Source organism: Vidua chalybeata, chromosome 3 (genome assembly GCF_026979565.1).
Source record: "Vidua chalybeata isolate OUT-0048 chromosome 3, bVidCha1 merged haplotype, whole genome shotgun sequence".
Classification (NCBI taxonomy): Eukaryota; Metazoa; Chordata; class Aves; order Passeriformes; family Viduidae; genus Vidua; species Vidua chalybeata.
Window position 1 is genome coordinate 56,116,158 of NC_071532.1, and position 14,629 is coordinate 56,130,786.

Consider the following 14,629-nt stretch of genomic DNA (forward strand, 5'->3'; position numbering starts at 1 on the left):
AGAATTCAGCTCTCCTTTAAAACAACTCACTTAAATGTAAACTTATAGAATACTGAAGTCAATCTTCTGATTAACACTGGCATCATTACTATGAAAATGAAAGACTGGACTGGCAAAAAAACCTTATAAACAGTCTTCTGTGTGAATAATTAAGCCGTAGCTAAACTTGCACTGGAACCTTTTTATTAGTCTCCAATTAGCTACCAGCAATATGTCTCCAAGAACTTTTACATCTAGTGTTAATACAGCTCTTCTAGACAAAGAGAGAGGATCAGAACTGATATAAACTGAACTAGTACACCACTACCCTCAGAGGCAGGTTATTTCCATGCAGCAGCCATCCCACACTGTAAAACAAATATCCATACCCACACCATCTGCATTTTGAGGCAGAAAAAAAGACTGCAATTCATGATTGGATAGCAGGTTTTAAAATATGTGTGCTTTTCTGTATTTGTGTCTATCTGCCTGTGAGTGATTGATGTATTAAAATATTTAGAAGCAGAGGGATTCAATACAATGCTGTAAGTTGATATTAAATATTTCCATTTCCATAAAGTCATAGCTTTGCATCATTATTTTATTGGTTAATGAGTTTTATGTTACTGGCTAGTTTAGATTAAAAACATTGCTGAAGTCTGTTAATAAATCAAAGCTGCCATTTTAGGGGCTATTTACTTTGGGCACTCAGCACAAAAAATATTAAGATAAAGATTCAAATCCATAATGATGTGTTTTTTGTTCAAATTATGCTGAAGTGTGTTTGGTAATCCTTTCCCTTAAAAGTTACAAGGTTTTTTACTACCAAAGCATGAAAGTTATACACAGGAAACACAGTAATGTATGATTGTGTGAGAGAAGTATAATATGCTATACAAGAAATTTTATTGAGCTAAACCAAATAACAAAGTTCAAAGAGAACGATCCAAAACTTCAAAAATCAAGCTCCCCATGTCTTCCCAAATATAAAACATTTTATACAAGAAGCTCTCGAGCTACTTTAACCATAACTGTTCTGTTATACTGCAAACCAACTTCATGTGATTTCACATGAATCCCTAGAAAGAAACAACTTTTACTTTATGCAGTTACTGAGCTTCTTAAGAGTGCCAAAAGCAAACACAGTAACCACAGTGAAAACTTCATTATACCTTAAGTTTTGCAACACCTACAATATTCACAGTTGGGTGAAAAAATGGCACTATGTCCAGAAGCTCATGTAACCTAAACACAGTTCCACTGGAAGCATTCAGGAAGCTCCAGCACAGCTATATCCATTAGCTAAGGCTGTGAGGTATGACTTCAGCATGATAATATCCCCGTGCTTAACTCACAGTGAAGATCTAACGCTCTCGAAGCAATGAAACAATAAATGGCCAAAGTCCCATAAGACATGAAGGAGCACATGCTGCCAAAAAAGGCAGTTTTATTTCCACTTCTCGATGCTGGGAAGACACAAGCAACCAAGAATGGACAACTGGAGTTTGTTAAGGCAGTCAGCAGTTGCTGTAATGAAATCCTCACGGCCAAAACTAGAACTGTGGGGTATTTTGGTATTGTTTGATTTTGCTTTTAAGTGTTTGCACTTGTCTGGATGGAGCTAAAAAATGCCTGCTAGTACTGCAATCTCTAGCAATTTCTGAGCCATCAGGCAGTTGCCTGCCAATAATACAAATACTAAAAGCATTTGACAAGGGAACAAAAGGCACAAGCAATGATATGCAGATGGGTTTTGAAACCAATGGCCAGAAAGTCTACCAGACAAGCCATTTCAGTTGGCCAAACTGAATGAGAACAGAGTTTTTTCCTGGACTTCTTATTATCAGTTGCACCATCTCTGTTTTGCATGCCAGCAGAACAGTCCCAGCGGTCCCAGCTATAAGAGCAGAAATAGCATTACAGCAGAAATATCTACCAGCTCCAAACTGTTTTATCTGTAAATACCCTGAAGGCCTCCCATTTGGCTTTCACTGCACAGGCATTCTGCTGACTTACTCACAACTTCTTGCCCACCAGGACCCCAGACTGTTTTTATTAAGCTATTGGGCGCATGGGGTTATTCTGTTCCAGAAGCAGGACTTTGCACTTGCCCTTATCCCATTCTCTCTCTCTCCTTCAATTCAATTCAATTCAATTCAATTCAATTCAATTCAATTCAATTCAATTCAATTCAATTCAATTCAATTCAATCCAGGCTATCTTTAGCAATAACAACATGTCATAAACCCCACTGTCATGGGGCAAAAATGCATCCTACTTTTGTAGTAGTGGCACCAAAACGAAGGTCTCTCAGTGCTTACAAAAGACCAATTACTAGATAAATTGCAGCTTTCTCAAACTCAGCTGAACCAAGAGATCTGGTGAAACAGCAGCACTTAGCTGGTATCATCACTCTAATTTACTATAAAATCCCTTATGTCACAACAGTGCCAAACAAATAACTGAATTAATGAGAGGGTGGTCCTGTTAATCCTAAATCCATGTGTTAGACTTCTTACATTGAGTGCTTGGTGCTGACAATGCTGAGTTCAGGACAAAGTATAAAACATGATAGGCTTTGGCTTTTTTGGTTTCTTTGGAGTTTTTTCATGGTTTTGTTTTTTTTTTTTTTTTTTTTTTTTTTTGTTGGTTTTTGTATTAAAATACAAAAAGGCAACCACACCTATAAAGAGATTATTCAACTTTAGACAACTACATGATCTCTCTTCCTCCAGAAATGCCACAGAGATAGCATTATTTTTTTAACACATTTGGGTCCTACAGATTTAAGACATTTGTAGATTCTCCGGTGACATCTGCAGTGAACTAGCATCATCTGTAGCCCAAATTATTTAATTTCTTGTTGTCCTATTTATTATAGCCATTCCTCTTCTCCCTGACTGGTTCTCTGTGTTTCCTACAATGAAGGTCATCTTCTTCCCCGTATTTCTGCTGCATCTAACAACTTCCCATACTCCATATTTTTGGCTTCAGTATAGACCAATAGAATCAAGATGTCCTATCACTGTTCAGAAAATTCAAAGCATTACAGAGAGAATGGGATTTGACTCTTAAGGCTAGACGTTGGGCTATTCCATTTAAAAAGAAAATTTAAGGTATAGTTGTGTGTTTCAGGAAAATTTCTCAGAAAACAATATGGGCAAATTTGGTATGTTAATGCTATTGCCTTTTTTAAGAATGCAGCCAAGTTTTACTCTCTAGTTGTTTTTAAGCTGACAAGGCATAACTGGAGTATCACTTGCCCTACATTAACAGATGCAAGTAAAACAGAGAACCCCTGTAATAGCTGACCAAAAAAAACAAACCCTAAAAATGAACTCAATAAACCAGTTCAGATACACTTACTGAAGAAAATGACACCTTAGTCTTGATTTTTTAGAAATGCAAATCAGAGGCATATCCCTATCAATTACTAATAGAAATCCCTTCCCTTTCCACAGATTTGCTGACTTTTCTTGGTTAACATTACACAAGCTGTCAGGATTAGGTCTCAAAAGATAAAAAATTAATCTTATTTCCCCCATAGCACTCTGCAACTGGTGCTGCAGACTTACCTTGGAAACAAAACAATCTGCTATAGCCACAGGATCATTTTCACAGTTTTCCAAGTCTTGCAGAAGTTCACTAAAACAAAGAACAGGACAAGGTAAGACAATTATGGCAGACCTTGGAATAGACACACCTGTATATTCAGAACCAGACACTGCTGTGCTATTCATGGCAGCACTTAATGATGCAGGGAGCCCTACAAAGGGAACAAGAACACCTTTGATGCCCCTTTTCCCCCCCAGCTGCTGGGTTTTTTTATTTGCAGGCAGAGGAGAACTACAAGGAAATGGTATTCCCACTATTTCAAAATTCAAGTCATCAGGTTGACCATGGATTGGTTGTTCTGCTAAGCAAAGCTGAGCCCCTTCCTTCTGGTAGATGTCCCATCCCTAGAAACATTCAAGGCCAGGTTGGATGGGGCTCTGAGGAGCCTGATCTAATGGAAGATGTCTCTGCTTATTGCAAGGAGGCCAGGCTAGATAACCTATACAGGTGCCTTCCAACCCAAACTATTCCATGACTCTGTGACTGACAGCTCTTTAATAACCATAGTGGTGCAGACAGTTGTGCAGCTTGTATATCAACCAACATGATATAAAACTAAGAAAATGTAAAAGTTACTGAAACATGTCCTATAAAGACTTCTTATGTTCTACAACCTTTACTTGACCAAGGGATGATCAAGTATGAGATGATGAACTGCTCTGAAAAATACCGGTGAGAATGAGGGACATATTTTCACACATGAAGAATGTTATAAAGCTCACTCAGGAAAATTAGTCTACTTTTAGTGGGTTTCTTCATTGAAGATAAAATGGTTAGCCTGGGAAAAGTTTTCTGTAAGGGAATATATACACATATATTCTACATGCATAAAAACAACACATGAGAGGATTTTATAATTTTTACATGCCAAAGAGAAAATTAATTCATTTGAACAGGAGCAAAGCAATAATGGAGCCTGTTTGCTGTTGAATTAAACTCATTTATTGAAATTAAATCTAGTGAAAGAAAGAGTTTAAATAGAAGAAGAAAACCTCAAAGGTTATCTCCTTGATCCAAAGAGTTTTCAGTCCTACTGAAAGACATACTTAGAAAAACGAGAGAAGAAACTAAGTTTTCTGTCAAATTGTTCTCTAAAAAAATTTTCTTCTTCTCCTCCTCACCCTCTTCCCCCTGCCCCTGACCCTTCTCCCACCTCTCCCACATACACACACATACTCCCACAGATGATTTTCCATTTAGGGCTACTTTTCTCCCAACTCACAGCTGGTTCCCTGAACAAGTTTTGCCTTAGAGTTTCTAGGCCTGTATCTAGGGATCTACCCTTTTCCCCTGTAAGCAGACACAATTTCCCTCTGTATGTACAAAAAAGAGTAAACCAGAAGAGTTTCCTGACTTGTTCTTTGCTTCTCTAATTACTGGAGGAAGGAAAGGGAGAAATCAACATGCAGTCACAAGGAACAAAGGCAAAGACCTTGGGTTCAGCAGTCACTAAGTCACTTTGTACAGTGACAATTTAACCTCTACACCTCAATTTCTCCCTTCATCAAAATGGGAATAAAAATATGACCCTTGCTTGATACCCCACCCTCATGAAGCTCATTTACATCAGCAAAGGAAGCAAGCTGTAGCAATGGTGACCACAGTCATCAGTTATACTAACTGACAGTGTCCCACACACGAGTTTTGGAAATAATATCAAACATGCCAAACAGGCTCAGAGGATTCTTGCTGTCTGACAGTCAGACGTTCTCCTGATGGCCTAAAGTACATAACACCTGGGCTGTCATTGTACTCCTACTGGTCTCCGACTAAACCAAATCATTTCTCCTTCATGGTACAGAAGAGGAACACTTAAAGATTGTATATATTCATGCAGTTGAGTCCATTTGTATGTGTTAAACACACTAGTGGTTTATGTCTTCAGCACAAGCCTGGAGTGCAAGGGCTATTTTTAAAAGAGTTTGTTACCTACACTACACTCTCTTCTGTCTCATCTGGATGGTAAGAACAGGATTGGTAAGAGCAGTCTGCCATGGTAAAAACAGCAAGACTGTCATGCTCAGGCATTCTGAAAATCTTAAATAAATTCCTATAAGACCAAGCTGATGTGAAAAAGTAGGGCTGTTACTATAGGCTACATTTAAGTACCTGGCAGGTGGCAGAAAGAAAAACAGGGAAAAGTGTTGGTCCTGTTCACCTGAATACCCAGAGCTTTTCTGCTGGTCACAGTTCTTGGCCTCTGCAACTGGCTTGTGCCAGCCAGCCAGGCAGGGAGCAGGAGCGAGCACTGCTGGAGGAACTCACGCTCTTCCATCTGGATCACTAACAAGATTCAGACTGAAGCAAGACACAGGAGCCAGGGCCAGTTAAGGCCACGTACTGAGCTGTATAGTTTGAGTTACTGTGGGCTGGGAAAATCTGAATCTGTACAAACATCGTCGGGAGCTAATGCTAACTCCTTTGGGATGAGAGAGGGAAGCATAAAGACTGACAATTTTGCATACAGTGCATTCATTATATTTTCAAGTCAAATGAATGAAAGTCTTATTGCAATGCCTTTTAGGATGCTTTGATTTTTTGATGAACTTCTATGATGGCTTCTCCTAGAAGAAGCCAGACCTTATAACCATGAATCTCAGAAATAAATAGTTTTTCAAAAAGAGATCATAATCATGAAGTAGCTAGCAGTTACCATTTTTGCCATTCAATACACCACTTGAAAATCCTAAGCAGTTTAGCTGAGAGAAAGTCCCATTCACTGAAATAAAAATTTCTCAGATCTGCAAGTCTGAAAAAAAACCCAGACTGATTACTGATTAATGGTCAAATTCAAAGTTGAGAAAAACAAGGTAATTCTAAATCTATAAAATCATGCTCACAAAAAACACCCGAAACTACTAACATAGAACTGCCAAGTGGACCTTTTTCTGAAACTAAGAATAAATAAAAAAGCTCTAGAGTATGCTTAAGACCTAAAACCTAAATGGCAAATTACACACAGGAGTAAACTTAATGCTTGAAGCTATATTGGGATCTACAGTGAGTGTTCAGTTTTAAGAACTCACAATTTCCAAGCAGAACTTTATATCAGAATGCCTGAAATACGTTAGTAATTTACTACATGCTATGGACAATTTTCCAGTAAGTTTTAGCCATTCTATCATATCTATCTCTAAAATTGCCCAAAACTGTTTTTTGGTTTTTTTTTTTTTTTTTTCCTAATTGCTGCATTATTTTTTTTTTGCACAGCTCAGTAATTCTGTATAACAACTGATCATACTTGAAAGTACTTTCAGTAGGCAATATTTGCAATAAAGCTGGCATAAATGCATCCTAGCTATCAAGTCTGTAATTTTTCTGGCTTTTGAAGGATCAGAAAATATAACGGCCAGGACTGTATTTTTCCATTCTGTGACCACTGGGAATCTGTAAGCTCACAGTCATTGTCTCATGGCTCTAAAACAGTCCATGAGCTGTTTTAGCATACTCCCACTATGTATTTTCCAGCTGTTAGACATTCAGTAAAGTCAGTTGTTGTAGCTGAAGCAGGACACAGCAGCTTTCTAGTTAAGCATATTTCCATTACCCTGCAGTAGCTATTTTAAGCTTCAGGAAAAGACTTCAGATTTCATCTTTGTCCACAAATTCGGAATAGATCCATTCTCACTCTTTCCTTTGACACTAAACAGCAATCCCAGCAGTCAAATCCCTTAAAAGTAACTTCCCATGACAGTGGAAAAACATTGAAGATGATCTTTGACACAAGTGCTCCACTTCAGACTCCTCTTTTGATTCAATTAAATTATCTACTGTTCTTCAAAGAACACGGTCATTTGGGAGATGTTTTGTTAACTATAGCAAAGCTAAGAGAGCTTTTACAGGAGTATTGGTATATAAAAGATGTGGGAACTTTGTCAATATATTTTCTGCATCGGTTGAATAGTCAGGTTTTCCTTAAATGCAGACTAAGTTAATAATATTTATAGTAACAGGATTCAGACAGAAGTAGCAGTAGCATGCTTCTCAAACTGCAGATACTGAGATCCCACACAATGTGGCACTAGCTATGCAAGCAAGACGCTTTACTTCAGGCTCCCAAGATACACTAGAATCCCACCTACAGAGTTTTGGAGAAGGCTGGAAAGACACTGAACAAAAAACTTCAATTAAGGATAGGTACTTGAATACAGTTTTGAGAAATTAATTCAGGGTGCACCTAGTAGCATAAAACACTACAAAAGCCAGATCTGGGTGATATACATAGGTACACAAAAGGAGCTGATATAGTAGGAGTAAAACATCTCTTCATTAAGGCAAGAATTTCTTTTACAGTGGTCTTGCATTAAGCTCAGCTAAAGCACAGAGCAGGTTAGGCTTACATTCATGTAAATACCCAGCATAAAAGCAAAAAAAGTACATGGAGACCATCTTGGTGCATCAAATAAACAGCTAAAAAATCTGGTGTCAGCAAACCAACTGTGCTTAGAATCAAAATTAGATAATTTTTTTATTTATAGATCTTTGCAGTTTAAAAGTGATAAAAGTGAATTTGGCTTGTTTGCTCCCTCTTGTTAACACAGGCTATTGAAATGTTTCCATTTAGCTAAAAATGAATTTACCTGTTGAAATGGTAGATATCCCGTATGTTTCCAAACAGGGCTGATCTCTCCTCTGTTCCCAGGGAGAGCTTGGTCTGATCAGTGATACAGTCAAGGTAATCCTACAAGAGAAATGAGAGGGAGGTCTTCAGACATTTCCTCCTTTCCTAGATCAGTAAACAAAGCTATGTTTTATTGTACAAGATGAGTCTCTGAATATCAGTTTCACCTTATTATTACAATAAAGCCTTCAGCAGCCCCTCTGAGAACAGTCACTCTCTTATGAACAGTAACAGTACTTATCTGTTCACTGAAACCAAGAAAATAACAAAAGGCTGAAAGCTAAGTTATACCTCTTAGACAGCACAGCCAATGTTTCTCTCTCTACTGATAAACAAATGTTTTCAAATTTCATTCACAGTGACATTTTAATTCATCCTTTGGCTGGCTCAAAGACAAAAAAATGTAAGATGAAGTATACCATTTAATGCAGTCAGCAACAGAAAAACTATATAATGAAGAACAGAAAGCACACAAGCAAGAGAGGCTCAGAAAAGCAACCACTGAATAAATTACTTTTTAAAAATCATGGTTACCAAAGAATTCAGAGTATGTAGAACACAGATCTCAATGTATCTATGTCCATGCAATTTACCAAGCATAGAGTTACATTGCAAATTACATTGCTATATACTCTAGCAAAAATTTCTTTTTGCCCTTACAAGATTGATAGACTCTCATCCAGGGACTTTATTTGAATAAGAACATGACAGCTAGAAAAAGCTCAGATCAGCAGTGTTCTGGGAGAACAATTTTCCCACCTCTTCCCTCACTTCAATAAGAGCTCAATGTCACCTTTTTTCCTGTTGCTGCTACAGTATTAGAAGTCTCTCATAAGGGCAAACAAATCCAGCAGGCTATTTAACTACAGCTCATGAAACAAGAAACCTGATGTGCTGCCACATTCATGAAGAAATTCTGCTGGAGTATGGAAATAAAAGTGGAAACAGCTGAAACAATGTGAAATAAAAATAAATAAAATCCTTTAGCCTGTGGCTAGACAATGTGGTGTGGCAACCTCCCAAAAGCAACACAGCATTCCAGGGTACTGCAGGAAAGGAACCCTGCAAAATGCCAACAGGACCATGCAAACTTCTAAGATATAACTATGTTCCAGAGTCATATAGAAAAAGGTATTATAGAACACATACACTGGCCAAGATTTATTCTCTGTGTAAAATCTGTGAGGACAAAGGATTTGAATCAGCCAAGGATCTGACTTTTGGTTTCTAGATGTCCTCATATGGAAGGTTAAGAATTGCAGGGTTAAGGTTAAGAATTACAGAATCAAAGGCCTAATTCACTGGCCTTATTTAAGCCTCCATGCCCATATCCTTCTGTTCAACTGAAGTAGTGTCAGCAAACTCAGAGGTGTAACCAAGATTCAGGTTTAGGTATCAGCAGAATTTCCTGTCCTCTCCCCCTATCAATAATCCACACTCCGTCATCACCTCCAGTTAAAGGTAGCCCTCATCACTCCCAAAACTCAGTATTTTTTGCTGGGGCAAAGCAAATAAGTCTATTCCAAGGTAACCTCAATGTCTTTAAGAAGAGCAACGAGTGGCAACAGGCAGGCAAGTCCTTGGAGATCCATGACATCTCTCCTGTGATAGCATTCAACCTTACTCCACCTTCCCTCATGGCTGGCAGCAGCCTCAGAGCCCACACCTGACCTTGAAATATATTTGTGCAGGAAGCCTTTGGAATCGCATCCACAGGCTCCCTGAACTTCAGCTTTTTATTTATCCTCAGAAGCTGCAGAAGAGTAAAAAGGTTCAGGATGGTGAGGCAGACAGGACTGCAGCAAGCAGTACATTGGGTCAAAGGCAGAAGTAGATAATAAATTCAGGTCTACTCCAGTAATAGTATTAAACAAATAACCTTTTCTGACCAGAGACACATCTTCATAATATAAAAGCAAAGAATAGAAGAGTTTCAGTGGAACTGTGAATCTCTGAAAACATTTTTAGCACTGCAGGGACACTGCAGCACCCTGAGCTGATATGACAAGATTGGGCTGCAGAGGAATGGAAATCTTAAAATAAGTAACTCCATACAGCACATTAAATGAATCAAGAGGAGTTCCTTTCCAATTCGTTCATCTCAACATAGCTGGAGCTTGGGTTTCTTCAAAATAACAAACATTCCACAGTTATTTCCAGTATTGTTGACAGTGTTATATGCATGACCTGGTTTCTGCTCCTTTTTTACTCTTATCCTGATTTTCCTCCACATAGACCTACTCTTCTCAGTCGTTTATGAATTATTAGTAAGAAAGAGGGAACCAGGTACCCTTCTAATGATGCTGCCAAGCAGCAGCCTGCAGGTGCTTTGGCAGTTTCCCTGCACTCCTGTAACACATGCCAGCATCAGCCTCCATACACCACACACCCACAGTCTGTGCTCCCTTTTGCTAGAAGTTCCTTCAGACTGTACTTCAGGCCCTCTTCTTCAGCCAGCCTCAGATCAGAAACAAACCAGAAACAACTGGGTGGATTTGTGCTTCCCTAGGGTAAGGCAAGATGGTTATTTGTTCAAAACGCTTGCGATTCAGAATTACCTTATATCTCATCTCATACTGTTAGGAAATTACACACTTTGGAGACTGCTGTCCTGGTTTAGCTTTCTGTCTTCGTCAATATTACAGACTTGAGACTACAGACATGTTTACATCGCTGTTATTCATGTAAGCAGATAGACACACAGCAAAAAGCTCCAGGTATCCAAGTTTTTGTGAAAAAGGTGGACCTTGGACAGTTCTAACACATTGGCGCAATGCAGTTCAGGCCCTGCACAGCAGCACACTGCTTGCACTGGCTCAGCGAGTGGGACCTGTTTGATTACACTGCTTTATAGTGCATGTGTGCTCTCATAAAGGCTTCATGAACTCATCCAGGAAACAGATGCAGTATTGGCATATAACGTCTTCTGCAAGGACAACACCACAGCCAGATCAAAGCTACCCAGACGTGGGGGTTTTCCTAATTATTTCTGAGCAAATGGTACTTTACCCCCATGGTAGTCACTGCTGTGTATCAACAGCTGCTATCATCTGGAGCCATAATGAAAGGTTTGGAGCTACAAGATAACAGGGCAGGGTGCAAATGTAATGACATAGTGCAGAAATCAATGAAATTTATCAGAACAGAGTACCGGCCTTATTCACTTTATTTGTTTCTTGTCAGCATCTGTGAACCCTCTGTCGGCACCGAATGATTTGTTTATAACCTTTGCCTTTTATTGCTTCTCTGCAGTTATGGCATAAACATCTAGCTTACTTTATAGGAGAAAAAACCCCTCACAAATGTCCGTCTCCTTAGATTGATTTATGGACCATGGTTTCTCTCATGGCATTGCATAATTTTGTCCTCCCTTTTCCTTGAAACTCTCCAAAAACTAGGAGAGTCTTGCCAGACTGCCCTGCCTTTCTTTCTTGCCGGAAAGAAAGACATTCTCCCCATTTGTCTTTCATCATGCCAAATCCATCAGAAGGAATGTCTGCTAGAAACTGCATATTCTAACTATTCTCTCCTCCTCCACAATCACCAAAAAAAAAAAAAAAAACCAACTCTCTAGAGGAATAAAATTATGAAAACACTAACCTCAGGGGCCAAAAAATACAATTTTATGAATCAGAAATGAGAGAAAACTTTCAAGAAAAGCACAAAATGAGCAAAATTATCATCACATATTGATTAATGTTTTCCATGACCAAATTTTAGAAATCAAATGCAAATGAGTGGGACATTTTCATCTAGCCACCCCGTTTTCCTTTGAACACATATGCACACTTATCTTAAAAAACTTCATCTATTGTTGTTTAGACCATAGTATAAATCAGCCATCACTGTGGTAATGTTAAAATTACACATAAAAAGGGATAATAGTAATGTTAACACAGTAAATTAAAAAAATTGGGTGAAAAACCACACTGCCTTGTAAAATGAGAAGCAATTTTTATCCTGCTCTGCAAGAAACATATATACTATATAAGTTCTTAGTAATCCCTTTACAGGTCAGGAGTGTGCATATAAAAACATCACAAAAGATAAGCAAAATTGTTAAAAGAGCAGTGTAGTTGCACAGGTACATCTTTGCCAAGAGACAGGCACACAAGACTGAAAATTTTATTAAATATCAATACCAAAAAAATAATCAAAAGAGGATTCTACCCACTAGGAAACCTTGCTTTCTAATGCCTAAACAAGCTGCAGGAGAAAGCAAAGCTGCCCTATGTCTCTGATTTCAGCATCACACTCTGGGTTCAAGAGCTGAGGACTTACATCACAAAGCCTCAGTCTCTGACCTAAAAATATTTAAAACCAGGTATTTATCAAAACTTCAATGGCTTAGAGTAGTGTTTCAGACAAAGGAAGGAGAGGTAATATTAAATCAAGCAGGACATGATCCAGGCAGGGCCATAGCATCACTAGGACTCTCAGTTTTCTGATACTCCCTAGATCTGTGCTACTAGTAAAGCAGATTTTACTCCTAGGTACTACCCCATACTCATGGCCATATTTTTTCCCTACTCCCCTCTACCCAACAACGATGTGTTTGGCCAAAATCAGATGGCTGTGCAGACGAGGAACCATTGAAACACCTCAGCAGCCTTAGCCATCTAAGCACTACTTCCAGATCACTTGGAGGAAAAGGCTGCAGGCCAGAAGGAAAACATACCACAAAATTGATCACATTTGTAGCCTGCTAGCTAGAACCAATCTGCCCGAACTAGCCACACACTTGTAAACTAAGAAAGTTGGGCAACAGATGTACATTAGAATAGACACTATAAAATGCCTCCCAGGGTTTATTCTGCTAATTTATAGGTAACTATATATATACCAATTCACCTTTTGCCTGATTTTTTTTCCTATTCTTTTTTCCCTGTTATTTATTTTATTTATTAATTTATCCAGCATGTATAGCAGCATACTCTGAATGCCTTGTGGTTCAAAGAATAGCACACTATCCACACAACAGGTGGCCAAGAATGATGAATTTTAGTGATGGCAGCTCATTGCAGCTCTTTTCATTTATTTAAAGTACTGCTGTGCTCTGCAAAGGCAATGAACATTTGTATACTATGCCTACTTTGCTATATTGCTCTGGTTCCTTTGGCTATACAAGTCCAAGGTATTGAAACCTAAAAATGCTTGCACTGTGCACCCTACAGATTCACTACATGCAAACCCAGAAACCTAAATAGGAAAGAAAATTTCTGTTAGCATGTCTTTCTACTTTCTCCTTTTACTGGTACTTGGTGGGGTTTTCTATACAGACATCTGAAGCTGAAAAAACCTCACATAGACCAAAGCAGAGACAGGTCTGAAAGACCTGCCCCTACCTGGGGCAATGCTCACTAAGGCACAGCACAGTCCTGCCACTGACCAACAGCCTAAGCCAGGGTCTTTGTGAGAACAACACAGGATTGGAGACACAGCCTCCTCTGCTCCCTTCAGCAGCGTGAGCAGAAAGCTCCTGTGCTCCATGTGCTTCCTCCTCACCTTTTCCATTTGTTTTATATCCCTCAGCACCTTGCATGTTAGACTGCCACTTGTCAGCAGCAGCAAAGCTCTGCCCTTGTGGGAAATGGGCGTGCCAGGCCTTGCAAGTGGGCTTCGGAGGACACGCCTACATGTCCAAGGACATGCTTGGAGAGCACTAACTCTCCAAGGAGCCATCAAGGGAAAACGACATGGAGAAGACCTCCCAGCACTGACAGTCAGCCACTCTCCAAATGGGAGCAGCCAAGGTAACCCATCCGCTTTACACAATCTGACACTAGATGCGGTTTGTGATTGATTTCTTTCCTCTCCAATATCCCTGCAGAAGAGTGGAGTCTCTGAGCTGGCAGGAGGCCGCCTTGCCAGCACCATCCTCTCCCCAGGTGGATGGTGGAGGATCCATACCGAGCTCACCTGTGCTTCCTGCCAGCTTCCTGGGAAGTGCCAATTGACACGTGCAGCTGGCTCACACGCAGCCCGTGGGTAGCGGCAATAAAGCGTGACACGGTAAGATGATACTCTGCTGACTGACTGCATGTAAGAAGGGCAAAGATTGATGGTGGGAGCACTCGTGAGAACATAGTATGAGGAAAGACTAAAAATAGAGAAAGCACATGTAAGTTTTATTTCCACTGTTTAACATTGCAGAGTAAGGTGATCACGACAGAGATCTCCCTACACTTCACACAGCTAGGGCTTTGTAAATAAGTTAACAGTATTAACTTAAATTTTACCTAGAGAAGTGGATTTAAAAAAAAAAGTATTTATTTCTATGTAGCTATTCCAGAGGGACAGATTTTTGATAATCGACTTCCTCACCTATATTATAGATGTTAAAACTGTCCCATTTGCAGCTACTAAGGCCTGGAAGTAGTGACCCCTAGTAGGTCCCCTTGGCTTCATCCACAT

General features: G+C 39.3%; 1 protein-coding gene across 1 annotated transcript in view; it reads right to left on the minus strand.

The window, feature by feature from the left end:
• PLEKHG1 (pleckstrin homology and RhoGEF domain containing G1) overlaps positions 1–14,629 on the minus strand; it is an 89,673-nt gene that overhangs the window by 21,335 nt on the left and 53,709 nt on the right. The window contains exons 3-4 of the mRNA XM_053939387.1: positions 8,175–8,275; positions 3,555–3,624 (exon numbers count right to left, since the gene is read on the minus strand). Of these exons, the coding sequence (XP_053795362.1) occupies positions 3,555–3,624; positions 8,175–8,275 (171 nt within the window). The remainder of the gene's footprint in view (positions 1–3,554; positions 3,625–8,174; positions 8,276–14,629) is intronic.